At 39.3% G+C, this 19,177-nt stretch overlaps 1 protein-coding gene across 2 annotated transcripts; it reads left to right on the forward strand.

Annotated features, from left to right (window-relative positions):
• Nucleotides 1-1,462: 1,462 nt before the first annotated feature.
• Nucleotides 1,463-18,532, forward strand: FEM1C (fem-1 homolog C). 2 transcript variants are annotated; one of them, XM_052700597.1, is made up of 3 exons: nt 1,463-1,778; nt 1,956-2,692; nt 13,548-18,532. In XM_052700597.1, the coding sequence occupies exons 2-3, from the start codon at nt 2,149-2,151 to the stop codon at nt 14,855-14,857; spliced, it is 1,854 nt and encodes a 617-aa protein (XP_052556557.1). In that variant the 5' UTR covers nt 1,463-1,778; nt 1,956-2,148; the 3' UTR covers nt 14,858-18,532. The 2 variants fall into 2 exon arrangements, with proteins under 2 accessions (XP_052556557.1, XP_052556558.1); XM_052700598.1 differs by having other exon boundaries at nt 2,021-2,692.
• The last annotated feature ends 645 nt before the right edge of the window (nt 18,533-19,177 follow it).

The raw sequence follows: 19,177 nt of genomic DNA on the forward strand, positions 1-19,177 counted from the left end.
GGATAAAAAATTTCAAGGGATCTCCATGTTAATAAAGACTTTTAGTGTCTACACTGAGAGCTGAGATACAGCTCCTTCATGAAGAAGCTGCAGGTTGCCATGAGGCCTCCCCTCAGTCTCCTCTCTGGGCTGAACAAACCAAGGGAGCTCAGCTTCTCCTCATACATCTTTCTCTCCAGATCCTTCCCCATCTTTGTAGCCCTCCTTTGGCATTCCCCAATAGCTTTGCATCCTTATGTCATGGTGCCCAAAGCCTCACACAGTGCCTGAGGTGAGGCCGCACCAGTACAGGGACAGTCCCTCTCTCACTGACAGTACTGGGTCTGTGCACCCCAGGGTACAACAGGCTCTTTGGCTGCCAGGGCACACTGCTGACTCAGCTTCAGCGTGCAATCAAACAGAACCTCCAGATCCCTTCCTGTGGAGCTGCCTCTCATCTCCCAGTCAGTAGATATAATCATGGCTGCCCCGCCCAGGTGCAGAATCCATCACTTGCTCTTAAACTTCATGTGGCTGGTGGCTGCCAGGCCCATGTTTTGTCAGGAACTCTCTACAAGGCTCCTCAGCCATCAAGGGAGCCAACATCTCCTCCCAATTTAGTGTTGTCCACAAACTTAGTACGTCTCCAAGTCCTGAATCCAAGTCACTGATGAGAACACTGAAGAGAACAGTCTGTAAAATGGAGCCTTGCAGAACCCTTCGTGACTGGCTGCCAGCCTCATCCAATTCCATTTACTAAACACTTTAAGCATGAGACTTCTGCTAATTGTTCACCCATCACAGTATGTTTTTGTCGAGCTGTAGGCTGGATATTTTGTCCAGAAGGATACCGTGAGAAACAGAAGTGGAAGTTTTGCTGAAATGCAAAAATATTACATTCATGGTCTTCTCTTGGTCATCTAGATGGGTGACCTTGTCATAAAAGCAGATTGGATTAGTTAAGCAGGACCTCCCTGTGTGAAGCCACATTGGCTGTCACCAACTACTGCACTTTCAAATGTTTTTCAGTAACTCCCAGCACAACTGCTGCTACGTTTTATTTAACAATTTATTTCTGTTTAGATCCATTGGTTTATCACTTCCCTATTCCCTAAAGGGCAGACCTGCTCCCTTCCCCCCAGCGCGCTACTTATATACACTGTGTGTATATGTTATATATTATATATATTATGTAACACTGTGTTACATAATTAATACAATCCCATTGTAAACGACTGTGAGAGCGCTTCCAGAACTCCACAAACGATTCCATGCTAACGGCACCTTCCTACCAGGATATTATTTTCGACGCTCAGCACGCACTTCCCTCTGTTCACGTTCCCCCCACACACCGCCGATTAAAACTTGTAAGCCTTCAATCACTCCTCAGTTCCATCCGCGTACCTCCCAAAGATTCCCTACCCCTTTATAGCTCCCATTTACACGCTTTTGCCTTTTCCTTGACCCCACAACCCACACTAACAGCCGCCACCTCCAGGCGGGGCCCCACAGCGCTCATTGCGTCCCGCGCCACGCGGAGACCCGCCCCTTCCGCCCTCAGCCCCCGCCTTGCCTCTCTCCCGCGGCTGCGCAGTCCCTCCCTCCGTCCGCCCCCAGTGGCTGCCGGGCGCCCGCGCGGGTTCTTCATTGGCGGCGGTTCTGCCTGCTAGGCTACGCTGCGTCCTGGTGTGCGGCCGCGGCTGAGCGTCGGCGGCGGGCCGCGGTCTGTCATGGAGACGCTGGAAAGGGGGCGGCGGGCGGCGGGAGCGTCCGCTTGAAAGCGGCGGCCCCGCGGAAAGGTAACCCTTGGTCCGGGCAGGGCGGTGGCGGTTGCGCTGCCGCGGGCAGGGCTCGGTCCGGCCGCCGTCCTGGGGCGGCGCTGCACGGCGCCGGGAGGGTCCGCGAGAGGCCGCTGGGTGAGTCGTGCTGGGTGTCTGCGGGAAGGGTGGAAGCATTCTGGATTGTTTTTCTTGCAGATCTGTTAAGGAGAGGCGGTGATTGGTCTGGACCTCGCTCGCGGACTCCATGTTGTCCCGTCTAGGTGAAACCGACCCGAGAGAAATTTGGGGGCTTGCTGTTGAGCGGTTGTGCTGCCGGGAGGTTCGTGCTCGTGACTGAAAGAAAAGAAGCAGGCGTGCATCTGCCCGCAGCTGGAGAGGTACAGGCTAGATGGATCTAAAGACAGCGGTGTTCAATGCAGCTCGTGAAGGCAAGCTGCGGCTCCTTTCCAAGTTACTGGCAAGCAAAACAAAAGAAGAGGTGGCCTTACTGATGTCAGAAAAAACCGATGGTGCCACACCACTTCTGGTGGCAGCCCGTTATGGTCACCTTGACATGGTGGAGTACTTGTTGGACCATTGCTCTGCATCCATAGAAGTTGGCGGTTCGGTGAGTTTTGACGGTGAGACCATCGAGGGAGCTCCACCGCTCTGGGCAGCGTCCGCTGCCGGCCACTTGAACGTGGTTCAGTCCCTGTTGGATCGTGGTGCTTCTGTCAACAACACAACCCTGACAAATTCAACGCCCCTCAGAGCTGCCTGTTTCGATGGCCACCTGGAGATAGTAAAGTACCTTGTGGAGCACAAAGCAGACTTGGAAGTATCAAACCGCCATGGGCACACGTGCTTGATGATTTCCTGTTATAAAGGCCACAAAGAAATTGCTCAGTATTTACTTGAAAAAGGAGCTGATGTTAACAGAAAAAGTGTTAAAGGTAAGTTGTTTTATGTTCCTAGATAGAATTACACCTTTAGGAGACTGTGAGAATCCAAAAATAGTCTCATGTAGATGAGGAAGAGATGAACTGTACTCAGCTATGTCGTTACTGTTTCTTCAGTGTACACTGTTAACACTGACAAGACAATTTATTTCTAGACTGATTAATATTAAGCCTCACACTCTTAAAATGACATATGAACTGACTCCTATGCACATGCAGAAAGCGCGCAAACTTCTGCTGAGAACGACTGTTGGTTAATAGACTCGAGTACTCGAGTGTGTAAGCATGTATTTCTAGCTTTTTAACGCTGTTTCTTAAAAAAAAAAAAAAAAAAAAAAAAGCTGTACTTAAAATTGACTTGTGCCACTAAAACTGGAATAGAGAAAGATGTAAGAAAAGAGAAAAGAATCTTTCCTACTCTGTAAAGAAATGAGAACTTTACTCTTCCCCCTTCTCTCCCTTCAAATTTTTGCATCTTTTTGGGACTTTATTTTTTTAAATGTTAGTAAACCAAAGTGTACATTAGGATTTTAAAAAAGAAAAGTTGTTTCAGGTGACTGAGCAATAACATCAGGATATCTATGAAATAGAAGCAAAGTTATGCCCTTCACAATTCACACCACTGGCAGTCCTGCTGTTGCAGACTCAAAGTGAAAATCTGACATTTTGGCTTCAGTAGGAATTGCATAGCCTGCTTGGCTGAACCGCTGCTATGTTTTGCTATACATCAGAGTTTTATGTGGTTGTGATATTGGCCTAAAAAAGCATGTCAAGTATTCCAGGTTGCAGTTAATTTTTATCTCACTGACCCAGGATTGTGTGTTCATTGTGTTTCAGTGGTTTATTTTATGTATTTTTTTCTGTGTGTGTGTGTGTGTATATATATATATAATTTTTTTTTTTTGCTAAATTCGAAAGTCTTTTTTTTTTTTTTCCACTGCCTGTTTCTGGTTAAATTGTATCTGTTGGAAAATAATACAGTTAATGGTTGATTTCTGTCAAAATTTACTTTGTACCTGGATTATCATATTATACTGGTAAATTATACTCTATTTCAGCAAATCATGCAGACATGTGAGGGCTAACGTAAAGCAAGATAACACAGATTTGTCATAAGTGTAGGCAGAGAAAAATAAATCCTCCTTTTTAAGGATTTAAGCTTACTTATGAATCATCTTGGACATGTGTTAGGACAAAAATGTCATTTTTCCTCAGAGTGTTCTCGGAACAACACATTGAGCATAAAATGTGCATCCTTCTTGGTTTTGAACAGAAGTGTTCCTTTTCACAATAGGTAAGGGCAGAACAGAGCTGTTAAGTATCTGATGTAATGGGGTGGGGGGAGAGAAGGGGGGCAGGAGGAGGAAATCTGAGTCTCATTCCCTTCATGTTGGTGAAGTAGACTTTGATTTGCTGCTGCTTCTTACCTTACTTTTCTACTCTGTTAGGGTTTTTTGTTTGCTTAAACAGCTGAAGGGCACTCCTGAGAGCTCTCTCCTTACTGTTCATTTCTGTCTTCATTCCTTGCTCTGTTTATGTCCTTGGTTTCTGGTGTGATTCATACCTTAGGCACATAAGCAAAAGTTACTAAGGTGTAACTGCTCCCTGTTGATTTAAAAGTTGGATTGGATATGATTTAGGTTGTAATAATTCAGTACCTTGAACTGCAGTACATCGGAATGATTCTGTGTGGATAATATCTCTTGGCCAGGTGTGGCTTGCCTTTTTGTTTTTAAAAGTTCTCTCCTATGTGACGAGCATGCATTTTGGCATCTTAAGGTGGTCAGATCTGTGAAGTTATTCAGTAAGCAGTGACAAGGTATAGCGAGACAGTAAGTGCTGTAAAACCTGAACTTGAAAGATGAGAGAACAGAGCTGAGTAAAACTGAGTAGTATGTAGCAGTATGAGTGTCGCAGTGGCTGAGGCTCAACAAGGTAACCTTCAGAACTTTCTTTTGCAATGATATTCAACTGCGGTTAATTTCAAAGTGACTATTAGAGCCACAGAATGGTGGAATGGCCTGAAATAAGCCATTGGTCCTGAAAAGGTCCTGAAAATGAGCCAATGGCCTGAAATGGTTCTGAAAAGGACCACAGTGCTCATCGAGTTCCAACCCCCTGCTATGTGCAGGGTCACCAACCAGCAGACCAGGCTGCCCAGAGCCACATCCAGCCTGGCCTTGAATGCCTGCAGGGATGGGGCATCCACAGCCTCCTTGTGCAACCTGTTCCAGTGCCTTACCACCCTCTGGGTGAAAAACTTCCTCCCTCACTCCATCAAAGTGTATTTTCCTGTTTCCAGCAGGATTTGTGCTACATTGTCGTATTCCACCTCTTCATTATTTTTTCTGTTTCTCCTCCCAGCTGTGTATTAAATAATTGGCAAAATGTAAGGCTAGGATAGTAGAAAGATGGAAGACTTGAGTGTTCTGCTCTTGAATAGTAGAACTTGTTCCTGTACCTGAGCTCTCTTTTTAGATAGCCCCCTTCCTGGGCCATTAATGGGGAAGCCTGCTGTTCTGTGAAAGATGTGAAAGCTGTATTTAATGTAAACTTTGTAGCACTTAGAATTACCAAGTTGTCTATAAAACCAAAGTGATGCAACTTCTCTAGATGTAGACCTGGAGAATTGCCGACTGAGGGAGTTTATTACATATTTTCTTACATATACTATTCTCCAAATCAGAAGGGAGTAGGGTTAAATTGCTTGATCTACCCATTGTATTTCTCCAACAGAATTTTATGTTGTAAGATAGGATTTTATTCACATTTTCAAAACTCTGAACATCTAGGGAGAAATGTGAAGGCATCTGTGTTGGCTGTTCCAGGGAGGAAATGAAATATATTCAGATGGAAAGCTGGAGTGTTTGCCTAGTTCATTTCCAACACACTATTCCTGTCTTGAGAAGCTACAGAATAAAATGAACAGAAATGAGTGCTGCTCTGAAAGTAATGCCTCCTGTTTTATGCTGTTGGTCCAGAATATCAGAGGTGCATGGTGGTGGTATGGCAGTACTGTCAGGAAGACTCAACCTCTATTCCATTGAATTTTGTTGCTGTGCAACAGATAGTAGTGAAGGGACAGTATAAAAAATGGCATCTGACATGGAAGTGTGTGTGAAGCAAAGGTGTGGAGCTGAATTCCTCCATGCAGAAAAAAAATGGCACCTGTTGACCTTCATGAAAGCTTGCTAAATGTCAGTGGGGACTTAACAGTGGGTGTCAGCACAGTGAGGTGGTGAGAGGTCTGTTTCAGCAGTGGTGATAGTGGGTCTCTTCTTCTAGCACAGACTTTCAGTGTGGCTTGCAGGCTGTATTTCACTCTGGGCAAAAATGCATAGCTAATGGTGGCAGCTATCTTGAAAAGCAGCATTCTGTAGGAGAGAATTTGCACTATCAAATAGCGTTACTGTGCTCTTTGTATCTGTTGTAATTTCCTTGGAAGTAAATAGGAAGCATTACTTTTGGAGCAATCTACATATTAAAGTTTCAGTGTATAAAAAGTCTTGGGCAGCTACTAATCAGTTTATTTTTTCTTTATTTTTTTTCCAAAGAAAAGCTCTCATAATCTAAAGATGCTCCCAAGTTGCTTGTTAACAAGGAGATCAGAAGCAGATCTGGGTTTTCTTGTGAGAAGTTTGACTGCTGGTCGGTTGAGGAGGAACCTTCCATATTTTGGCTGCATGAAGTTTCCTGTTTGTCTGTATTGGGAATTCTGCAAATGATCTGTGGTTAAGAGGCAGTGCTCTTTCGCCGTGTTAAGAATATTCTTGTAGTTTCTTGAATACATCTTTCACTGGTGAATTTCTTTTAGTTGGTCAATACAGGGAGGAAAATGGCTACTGATGCACTTGAAGTGATAGCTGTCTTTGCTGTACGTTGTGATTACTGATTTGGATTCTCTTGGTGATAGGTCTGGAGTTGTGTTTGTTGGACTTGGGTTTTATATTTAAATCAAGTATTTTGTGTAATTATTTTGCCCTCTGACTATTTTTAAGCAAATCTTGTAGTTGGAACTCCAGACAAAACATGTAGATCTTGCATTGCAAGGATCAGTTATACGTGCTCTGATACTCTGCATTATTCTTTATTTCCCCAGTCCAGGCCTGGTGCAATAATATAAATTCATTTGCTTGTTTGAAACTAACAAGTTAAACACACGAGCTAAGCACACAATTGCAGTCTGCTTTAGTTCTGCTATTGTAATGGGAGGGAATAGTGTAGTGTTATCTTTGCGTTTTCAGAGTACAACTAAAAATCTTGCTCTCCCTACGTTGTTCTAGCCATAGCACAGAATTTGATTGGGATGACCTTATAAAATAACATGAAGGATGAATATTGTTTACTTGGCTTGCTTATTTTGAAAGCTATGGAAGTATGCAGACATCAGTCACTACGAGTTCTTTATCAAGAGTATTCAAACAGTAGTACTCTATTTCAGTTCCATTTTTTTGTGTGGGAGCCTGGAAAGTGTAATGCTCAAAACTGTTGGGAATGGAAAAATCTTTAATTATTGTTTTAGCTGTTTTATTTCTCCTTGTTTTGGCTGAGCGCTGCATTTTTGGGTATTCTGTGTATGATGCGATGTGAATCTCAGCGGAAATGACTGTGAGTGAAATAAGGAAGATACAATTCAAAGAAATAAATCATCAGTTCCAACTAAAGAGGAGGTTACAGTGAAATTAAATGGTTAACAACTGCTTTGTATTGTTAATCTTGACAATAGAAGTTATCCTGAAATACATTTGTGAGCAAGGGACGCAGTTATTCTTGTTACAGAATATCAAGAATCCACTAAAACTTACTAAGCTTTCTTTGCAGTTCTTTGCAATTTGATTTCTTTTTACAAGGAAGACCTACCTGGAGCATTTCTTTGTTACGCATACTGTATGTAAATAATGTGAAAGTTTTCTTACCTTATTTGTATGTTACAGCGCTGTGTATCTTTTTTTAATAAAAAAAAAACAAACAGTACAGCTGCTGAAGGATTTAATTGCTTCCAGTGCTGTATTGAAAATCAGTGTTACACAATTTCATTTCAAAAAAACTGATTAACTTAATCTGTAAGGATACTTGAGTAGATAACATGGCTAGTTTTCCACACTAGTCAGTCATTCTAATTAAATCTTTTTTTCTATGGTGTGTAATGTTCAGCAGCTTAGTATTCATTTTCACAAACAGATCCTGGATATGAAGTCAGATTGGTAAAACATTTTAATACAAGTTTTACTACCAGAAATCTGGTCTTTTTTTTCCATCCTGTTAGGAAGTGAGTGTACTTAATATGGGTTGCAAATCAAGTCTAATAATTTTCTGTGTCACTGCCTTGCTTTCTTTTCATTCCTGTGTCACAAGTCTATTCTGGGAATTACTTCTTTCTGACATAGAAAGAGATGACCTCATTATAAATTTGAATCCCTACCCAAATGAGCGTTTTGTAACACTGGAGACCTAGGGATTTGATCTGTGGTATGGAAGATGTTTTTGTAATGCTTGTGATATGTTAAAAAAGTATCAAAAGAAAAAAGCAGGCAGTTATGATGAGATATGACTAGCTTTTTCCCTAATCTTTTCTCACAAGGTTTGGGAAGACCAGAGGTGGGAGTTACTTGCTTTTCATTTTGTTACGGTTTTTAATTAGAATAAGTTATTAGGTAGTGTAAGAGTAATTTTTTCTTATTACAGACAGAAAGTTGTATTAGCAATGCAGTGTCCCAGCAGTAGATCTCTAGCAAAGAAGTACCCAGCATACATAACACTGCCAGTTCTGTTTTCTTCCTGTGCAAAAATGATGAGCCTCCCATGTTCTTGTAACATCTGCTGTCTTCTATATGTGATTAAATTCCTGCAAATGATTTCAGAATTGAAAATAGACTAGCAGCGTTTAGTAATATATCATTTGAAATATCGTCCACAACTTTAAGAGAAACAATAAAAATACCCAAACTTGCAAAAAAATATGTCAAGTTCAAGTTCTGCCACTTAGAAAGTTGCTTACGAAAGTATGACTTTCAAATGCCTTTCTTTAAGTCTCTTTAATACAGCAGTAGATATTTCTTTTAGTAATTGCTAAATAAATAATGTTACAGGTGTTGGACTGGTTAGTTTTTGAAATGCATAGATAACACTTAGCTATGTTTATTCCTGTCACTGGAGATGGTGCAGTATTTTTGAAATGGATGGAATTTTTAAAGTCAGAATAATGGTTTATCACACTTATTTGAACTGTTCATAGAATCACAGAATGGCCTGGGCTGGAAAGTACCCCAAGAATCACCAAGTTCCAGGCCTTCTGCCACATGCAGGGCCACCAACCTCCCCATTTAATACCAGCCCAGGCTGCCCAGGGCCCCATCCAACCTGGCCTTGAACACCTCCAGGGACGGGGCATCCACAGCCTCTCTGGGCAGCTGTTCCAGCACCTCACCACTCTCATAGTGAAGCACTTCCTCTTGACATCCAATCTGAACCTTTCCTCCTTGAGCTTAAAACCATTCTCCCTTGTTTTACCACTATGTGATAAATGTTGATTCTCCTCCTTTTTTTTTTTTTTTTTTTTTTTTTTTTTAAATCCTCTTTTAAAACCTGAAAGGCTGCAGTAAGATCTTCTCGCAGCCTTCTCTTCTCCAGGCTGAACAAGCCCAGCTCCCTCCACCTGCCTTCATAGCAGAGAAATTCTATTTCCTATACAGTATGTAGGATATAGACTTGATATCTTTAATGTTGCTGTCACAATGTCTTTTAGTTATTTCAGTGCTTCCTTCTCATTATTGCACTTCTACTCTCTAGTGATAGTAAGTGAGATGTGGATATTAAAAATTGATGGTAATGATCTTCCTTTATTAGCCTACACATTGTGGTCTTCAAGCCCTACTACAGTATAGGTAGCTAAAAAGTTACCCTCATTCTGATAATGCTAATAGTAACCAGTGTTAGGTCCTGCACAACGTCCTTATTTCTAAATTGAAGATATGGGTTTAAAGGTTGCACTATTCAGTCGATAAGGAATTAGCTGGAAGTTCGTAGTAGTAAGAGAGCTACTGAGCTGGAGAGCTGTGGTCAGTAGCTCTGTGTCCAGGTGGAGGCCAGTCATGAGCGCTGTCCTCCAAGCTCTGTCTTGGGACCAGTACTCTTTTCTACCTTTGTCAGCGTCCTGGGTGATGGCACTGAGTGCACCCTCAGCAAGTTTGCAGGTGGCACTGAGTTGAGTGGTGCAGTTGACACGACAGAAGGAAGGGATGCCATCGAGAGGGACCTGAACAGCCTTGCGTCCATGTAAAGCTCATGATGTTCACTGAGGCCAAGTGCACTTGGCTCAGCGCCGTCCCAGCTATGAGTAGAGACTGGGAGAGGAGCTCCTTGAGAGTTGACCGGCTGAGAAGGACCTGGGGGTCCTGGCAGATGACAAACCACATGAGGCAGCAGTGTGTGCTTGCAGCTGGGAAGCCAACGCTCTCCCAGGATGCATTCAAAGAGTGGCCAGGAGGGCGATGGAGGTAATTGTCCCTCTCTGCTCTGCCCTTGTAAGGCCCAACTGATGGAAAAGTTTCAAGAGCAGCAGCTGTTTGTTGATGGATCTACAGTATGTAGTACAAATAGCTTTGTGGATCCTACTCTCAAAGCCAGCAAAATATTTAATCATTGAAGCACTTGTGAGTCCAGTATTACTAATGTATTTTGTCTTTAGTATAGTTAAGAGGAAAAAAATGTCATAGCCTAAAATGTTGACCTGAAGGTAGGAAGCAGATGCAAATTCCTGAGTTCCTGAGCACTGCTTTGAGTGGGGACCTGGGCTTGAAGTGGCTGTATTAACTGATGATTCAGGCAGCACCCAGATGCATCTGGTTTTGCTTTCATCAGTAAGTGCAGATGGCCTTAGGAATCAGCCAGTCTGTAGTTATGGTTTGAATGATGTAATTGTATTTTTAAATAGATTTTCTCTGGCGTAGCCAGACAACATACATAATGTATGTGTTGGCAAGTTTCACTAATTTTCTCTACTTTTTTACTCCATGCCGTCTTAGGAGTTTAGAGGTCAGATGCTCCTATACCTATTGAGTTACCAAAACACAGAGAGAGGAAATTAAATTTGATTAACTATGCTTGCCAGACTTATAATCTGCCTGAATTTGGGAAAATCTGTTCTTGTAGTTGGAAAATTTGTTGGTCTTAATAGCACTCTCCATTAGTGACAATAATTGACTACGGTATTAAAGTTTGAAAATCACTTGTCAGTTTGTGAGCTGGATTTAGCTTCAGAAGTCTTGATCTAATAGATAATTTCGGGCACCATTTTGAGTTGGATGTCTTTATCTGCTTACTTGTTTTACTTCTCAGTAGATGATAGTGAAGTAATTGTCCACCATTGGAAAATTTATTTGGAATAGAACACTTTGCAAGTTCACTGTCTGAAATCAGATACTGTCTCTTGTTTGGAACTTGTACTTAAAATACTGGTTGATGGGCAAAATACATCCATAGCTATTTTTCTGCTGCAATTGCAGCTTTTTGAACTTTTAACGTTTAGCATTTGAAAAGAGTTGTTTGTGCTTCTCTGTATGAATTTGATTAGGATGGCAGCAATTTATTTTTGTTGTTTTTTGGCGTGCTTGAGTTGAGATTGTTAGTCCTAAAAAGCAGCCGTTCGTCCTTTCCTTTATTTTCCTGTCTGTTGGAAATGAAAGCAAGAATGACGTATTTAAAGTGCTGTCGGATGGTTTGCAAGCCGATTTGAGGAAGAAGCAGCAAACTAATTTTCAAGTGAAGCTTTGAGAAGTGAGAGTGAGAAGGGGCAGTGATTGAGGTAGTTATGGAGGAATCAAGATAGAAGGCTCTGTGTCCTTTATAACATTTTTGTCTAAACAGACCATGAATCTACGGATTTTTGCTATCTGCCAACAGCCGTAGAAGTGCTGGATGAATATTTTCTTGTCTCAGCAGTAAAAGCATACTACCACACAATAAACTGTTACTTGATGTATAGCGACTGCTTTGCACTGTGGATCTAGATCATCTGGTTCTGCTGGTGATAGGTAGGCATGAATTTAGAGGAAGTTATCACAGTCTTCGCAGATAATTGTGAATTTTGCTTCTATAGGGTTTTTCTTCATTCTTCAATATGAATACTTCATATTGGATTCTTCAATACTTTTGTATCCGTTATTTTCTTTTTAGGAAGTAAATGCTCTTAAGTCATATTCTGAAAAGCTGGGAGATATAAATTTGTGGAGATCTACATGAATTCTCAGAAGGGTAGTAATAAAGGGAAAGGTTATTTTTATTTCTGAAATGTAATTTGTAAGTGTGAATCATTTTTTCATGTATGTAGAGGCATACACAGTGCCAACTTCATACATTTTGTCTCAATTTACTGTATTTAAAGCAGGAGAAAGTAGAATGGGAGATAAAAGCTCCTTAAAAAAACTTAGTTTGCTTATATACAGACTTCAGCTCTTAGATGTCCAGATTAACATTTCATTAGTTAAAATATTCAGTTCATTCCTTTTTTTTTTTTTTTTTTTTTTTTTTTTTTTTTAACAAATCATCTCTCAGGAGAAGAAAAAAAAGTTAAGAAAAAAAAAAAAAAACCAACAAAACCTAAGCTAAATGTGTGCTTTTCCAAACATTGCATTAAAATTTCAAGACTGTTGCTTTGTTTCCTAACCTGCTGTCAGTCTCATGAGGGCCTAGGGGTACAACAAAGCCTGCTGCAAATTGCTGTCTTGTTGGCATACAAAAGCCTAACAGAAATGTAAATGAGACAGTTCTGTGAAATTTCTCTCTCATTTTTTTTTTTAAAGCAAAATCCAGTGACTGTGATCTTGGAAAAAATCTTGGTTGGGAGTGTGGAAACTTACTGACTGTGTAATAGAGATGGATGATCTGGCAATCAGTTAATTAGGATTTCACAGTGCTAATAATATAAAAAAAAAAAAAAAAACCCTAATGGAAGCAATAGGAACAAGTTACATGAGCTTTCTGTTAATTATTTTCGTATTGCTTAGAGGGAGGCTGAAAAGTTAAGTCAGAATCTGTAGTATTCATAATACAGTGTGAGTTTTACTTGCGGTTGTTTCTGAATTCCATAGTGTGAGGTTCTGTACTGGTGGAGGGGATCAGGAAAGCTTATCCACCTCAGTCACTTCTCAGTGATGTATTTGTGTGTGAAACTGGGCAAAGTTACTTGAAATGTAATAGTTCAATATTTAACTGTTGTGTCTAATGTTATTTGTAATTAGCTTAGTATGTTATTTTTAATCAGATGGTACTGGTGCATGCTACAGCTTTCTCTAAAAATTTTTAAGACTAGACCCCTCTTAACTTACAAACTATGCAGTAGCAGGCATAGAAAAATAATCTGAATGTAAATAAGATTCTGTGTGCTGTGTTGGAGGAATTTTCTTACTGTGTTAGCTCACCTTCAGCTTTCATACAGATAACGTTATTTTTAATCATTGGTGAAGATAGGGAGGAAGAAAACTTGACAGGTGAAGAAGGAAAAAGAAAGCATGAAGATAACAAACTTCAGAGATTTTTGCTTCCTCTTTAGAAGCAAATCTAGAAGAAAAATCTCATGTGTAGTGGGGAAGTCTGTTTTAATTTTCTTTTTATCAATCAGACAGAAAGGCCCGTAAGATTTGCCTAATTCCATCAGTAATATCAAGCATTCTGATTCCTTTAACTGCCTTTGTAATCTCGATGTTTTAATCAGATCTTAAAAATATTTTAACTGCCTGCAAAGCCTTTCATGTTGCATAAATGTCAAAACAGACCTTTTAAAATGGTTAAAGCAGTAGGATTTAGCCTATAATTTGATTGTTTGTGTAACTGATTTTCTTCTCTTGTGTAGGAAACACCGCACTACATGATTGTGCAGAATCTGGCAGTTTGGAGATCATGAAGATGCTTCTCAAGTATTGTGCTAAAATGGAAAAGGATGGTTATGGAATGACTCCACTTCTGTCAGCTAGTGTGACAGGCCACACAAATATTGTGGACTTCCTGACCCAGCATGTGCAAACCAGTAAGGCTGAATGCATAAATGCTCTGGAACTTCTAGGAGCAACGTTTGTTGACAAAAAGAGAGATCTTCTTGGTGCTCTGAAGTACTGGAAGCGAGCTATGGAAATGAGATACAGTGACAGAACTAATATCCTGAGCAAACCAGTGCCACAAACACTAATTATGGCCTATGCTTATGCTAAAGAGGTAAACAGCTCGGAAGAGCTAGAAAATCTTATCGCTGACCCTGATGAGATGAGAATGCAAGCTCTGTTAATTAGAGAACGTATTCTGGGCCCATCTCACCCAGATACATCCTACTATATTAGATACAGAGGTGCTGTCTATGCGGACTCTGGGAACTTTAAGCGTTGCATCAACTTGTGGAAATACGCGTTGGACATGCAGCAGAGCAACCTAGATCCTCTGAGCCCTATGACATCCAGCAGTTTACTGTCATTTGCTGAGCTTTTCTCCTTCATGCTGCAGGATAGGGCAAAAGGCCTACTAGGCACTACTGTTACATTTGAGGATCTGATGGGTATACTGTGCAAAAGTGTTCTTGAAATAGAGCGGGCCATGAAACAAACCCAGTGTCCTCCTGATCCAATACAACTGAACAAAGCCCTTGCCATCATTTTGCATTTAATTTGCTTGTTGGAGAAGGTACCTTGCAGTTCAGAACAGGAGTATTTTAAGAAACAGACTATTTATAAGTTTCTTAAGCTTCAGCCTAGAGGGAAGAATAACTTCAGTCCACTTCACCTTGCTGTTGACAATAGTACTACATGTGTGGGTCGCTACCCAGTTTGTAAATTCCCTTCTCTACAAGTAACTGCTATCTTGGTGGAATGTGGTGCTGATGTAAATGTCAGAGACTCTGATAACAATAGTCCATTGCACATTGCTGCACTGAACAATCATCCAGACATAATGAATTTTCTCATTAATTCAGGTTCACACTTTGATGCCACAAACTCACATAGAAAAACTGCTAGTGATTTGCTGGATGATAAAGAAATAGCCAAAAACTTAATCCAGCCCATAAATCATATTACACTGCAGTGTCTTGCTGCTCGTGTCGTAGTGAATCGTAACATACGCTACACAGGCCACATCCCAGAAAAACTAGAGAACTTTATTTTGCTCCATAGATGATAGTATGAAATGCCAGAGCACTGTTTTCTCTTAAGCACGACTAGGTGACAATGTTTTGCTTTGAACAATGTTGTGATACACCAGCATTCTCTTAGCTTGCTCCATCTTGCTTTCATTAGCTAAAGCATTGTTAGCATCAGTTTGGCAGAGTTGGTTACCTGGTATTTAATGTATGCCATATATTATATTTTGTGAGTTAATTAGAAATGAAATGCCATATTTAGACTTAAAACTGTTTGCCAAAGGCTTGTCTATTTTGGTCTTAATTGCCTGATGGCTGTTTGGAACTGAGTTGAGTGTTTTCCACTAGAGTCTTATACTATAACTGTCGTATGGATTTTATACACTTGGAAGGTCATCTTTTTTTTTTTTTTTCTTGAGCATTTCTACTCTCTTCTTTTTTATGGACTCACTGTAAAACTGTTTAAGTTGGATGGACTTGTTAACATTTGCAACTACCATAAGTGCTTTTATCTTTTCTATGCACTAGTTGAGTTACGACTGTTGCGTGTGAGCATACTTCTATGCAGCACTTGGCCAATTTTGAACTAAATGTACATTTCATTTTGCAGTTTGTTTGGAGATTTTGTGAGAATGCTGGCTTCATAGTATGACACATTTTGAAACTAATTATCAGTTCTCCACACTTAGATTTTACTTCTCTGAGTGCTGTAACTGAGGTTTCTTTCCTCTTGATCCTCAGGAGATTTGAGCTAAGTTTAGGAGAAGAAACTCTTTCACGTGATAATTTCTCTGAACTTTAAATCTGAAAATCATTCTGTTGCATCATACAGTTAAGGGAAGGGTCTTCATTATATACAAGTGACACCTTCCCCTTTGCAGTCATGTCTTGCTTGTGCTGGTTATGTGACTAGATGTGAAGTTTGTTCAAAGTTTAACTGCAGACTTAACAATACAATTTAATGAGAAGTAGATCAAATGAATGCTGTAGTTTAAATTTACAAATCAACTTTAGCTACAAAAGAAACTAAAGCATGTTGGTGGCATGATGCTTATCAGTCCAGGTCTAGACGTCACTTAACATTATTTTGACTGTGTGGCTGTATGGCAAGGTATTGGAAGTTCTATAGAAGTGTCCCTTTTTTTCATTTGGAATATCTTTATAAATATTTGCATGTTCTTTTCTCTAGTGTGTCAGCTATACTTTTAAAAAAAAAAAAAAAAAGCAGAGGTTCTGTTGTGTATAAAGCTCCTGATGAAAGCACCTATTTTTATAATATTTGCACAACAGCTTAGCTTTTACAACAGAAAGGGCTCTTTTGACTTGTTAAATCTATAAATGGAGATCATAAATGTGCAATTCAGGTAATTAATATAATTCAGCACTTTACTGTTGATTAATAGTAGATTATATTATGGCACATTAGCCCTGCGAATGTCTTGAAGTGAAATTCAGTTCTGTTGAATAGAATACACTTGTAAGTTTCTTAGCCTAGCATATTGGATATTGTTAAGGCTTCATTCCACTGGTGGGTAGTAAGCATACCTATGGGCTTCTTGCTCCAGAGTTTCAGTAAGTTGGCTTATGGCTTTCGACAGATTTGTAGAAATTTAAAGGCCAAATTAACTAGATAAAGCTATTATAGAAAAGTAATTTTTTATTTTCTAACCTTATGTTGGAACATCTTTGTCTTTAAGTTGAGGAAGAATGTATCTTGAGGGAATGTTAGAATAGTTCTTCATTGCTTTCTGACATTTTTGGGGTTCTTTTTAAAGTGTACACTACTAGCTTGGTCATTCTTGAAAAAAATACTGGAATGTTTAAAAACAAAGATATGTTGAAAGTGCCATTGGTGTATTGCCACTTTTAGGGTTTACTAAAAGTGACTTTCACCTGTTTATCCCACGCCACATGTACACTTTTGAAAGTCTGGGAATGAAGAAATCCAGATAAGGCAATGTATTTGGAAGGTAAACAATTGAATTAGCTGGCTTTTTCTGGTTTCTGATAATTAAAACGTGTGCCACCCAAATTGTCCTTTGTGAGAACAACAGCTTGACTTTTATACTCCTTATTTTTATTTTTTATGCTTCTCTACTACTTTGTAAGTAGAGGCAATCAAGAAATGATGCCACAGTACAAATAATCCACATTATTATACCAAGTCATAAACGTACTTTTCTTTCTATAGGTCACAATTTATTGGTTCTATAAATAGATGGATTTTAACATCTTTGGGATTTTTTAATACTCTGGAATCTTACTTGGTGTTCTTTGTTTAAATTTGTCTTCATAATTTTCTAATAACCAGTTTAAAATGAGTTATTTGGACATGGTTAGCCTAGAAATACAATCTCAAAAAAGTTCACTGTTAGCAAACAATATTTGTTCTATTGAGTGGAAGACATTTCCAAAATGGTTGGAAAGCAGATGGTCATTAAATATATGTAAATCCAGTGGCGACTAAGTTTTCAGGGAAGGCCTATTCTGTGAACTACTTGCTTTAATTTTAAAAACTGTCTTATGTGATAAAGTACTGATTTATTGTGTACAGTTCTGTCTAAATACCTGTTGATATGTCAATTCTGAAGCACATCAGCTCCATTCAGAAGTCAATTTTTCATGATGTTGAGGCTATCTGCTGAACTCAGTGTTGTGATTTTTGCCAGATACTTGATGCATTTAATTGTCTTTTCCATTTCCTTCTTGACCTGTATGTTTACATTACTCTTTAATTTTTGCTTCATTTAAAAAAAAAAAAAGTCAGTACAGGGCCTGTGTCAGATGATACATTATGGATTAATTTCAGGATTTTTTGATCAGGAGAGGCATGGCAGGCCTTGTCATATATGCTCGTACTGTTGTGGCCAGTGCTGATGGGAAGTAACAGATTTTCTTTCAGCTCCTAATTCAGGCCAGTGTTGTCTCCACTGCAATCTAAATATCAACCTTCTGGACAAAAGGTTTTGTTTTGTTTTTAAGTCTTATTCAGAGGTGGCAGTAAAGTGATTTTAGTGAAGCCTATTGATGTTATATGCAATAGTACAACTAGCTGAACTTGATGTGGTCAGGGCAATGAACTAAAGAGCATTCAGAATACAGTTTTTTGTTGTAACTGTAACTATTCTTGTCATAGCTGAGCTTCTCTCTGGTGAAGTGTGCAGTTCCAGAGCTACCAGCACAAAAAATGTTGAGAACACTGTGGAAAAAAAATTGCAATGCTCAGCAAGGGTGACACAGGTTTTAAAACTGATTAAGCAGTTTACAAGTGCAAAGATACCTCCTTGCTTGTTAAGACCTCTTTAAGGTGTATTTTGGGGATTATGAGGAGGGAACAGAGATAGAAATTCTCATTGGCGTTTTTCTTCTATTCTTCTTGGGCTTCAACAGAAATACTTCAGCCAGGTAGATGAACAGTACTGTAGTAAAAAGTGAGATGCTGTTCTTATCAAATTCTAAGATTATGTTCCTGCTCTTGTATCATACTGGTAACAAGGTTCCAGCTGTCTGTGATGTCTGTGTTCTTTTTAAGTGCAATATGCATGCACTTTCTGAAATGCAAGGCAACAATTCGTTTTCCATTTGTACTCTGCAGCAGTCCCTGGCTAGGAAGCTATTTTGTGTATTTCTGAAGTCCTCAAAAAGTTCTCTCTTAATAAATGTTTTGCAGCTCATTGAAATTAAACTTTCATTATTTTTTTTTTTTTATAAAACACTTAAAATGTAAAAAAAAAAAAAAAAAAGAAAAGAAAAAAAGAAAAAAAGAAAAAAAACTTTAAAAAGGGAAAAAAAAAAAAAAAAAAAGGAATAGAATGCCATAGCAAAATCTTTACAAAAGTATTTTAAAAGGGGATAAAAATGTGCCTCTCCTCAGTTTTATATTGACTGCAAGGTGATGGTGACAGAACATGACTACTGTTGAAAGATCTTCCTCAAGCTTTGGAATATACAGAGTGGAATGCATGTTATACTCTGGAATGTGTTGACAGATGTGTCCATGTAGAATTAATGCTAATTTCTATTTTCTGTGACTGCAATAAAGTCAAGTGGTATTTGATGTTTCAAAGTAACTATGAGGAAATCAATGGGAGACCTACTAGACTGTCCGTAACTCTTGGCTTCGAGTATGAATGTACTTGTTGAACCCTCAGTGAGGGCAGAATGAAAAGGTATTGTTTGTTTGGTTTTAACTGATTTTGTATTTGTTCCATTCTACCATAAAGAATTTCTGTGCAGGGTGAGCTTCATGTATGGAAACACTGCAGTTTCTTTTTTACGTGAAGTAATTAGCTTTAGCATCAATGTTTTAAAAAAAAAAAAAAAAAAAAATTACAAGCATAATTCTGTGCTTACATTCT

This window comes from Tympanuchus pallidicinctus, unplaced genomic scaffold, assembly GCF_026119805.1.
Source record: "Tympanuchus pallidicinctus isolate F22 unplaced genomic scaffold, pur_lepc_1.0 scaffold4, whole genome shotgun sequence".
NCBI classification, from domain to species: Eukaryota; Metazoa; Chordata; class Aves; order Galliformes; family Phasianidae; genus Tympanuchus; species Tympanuchus pallidicinctus.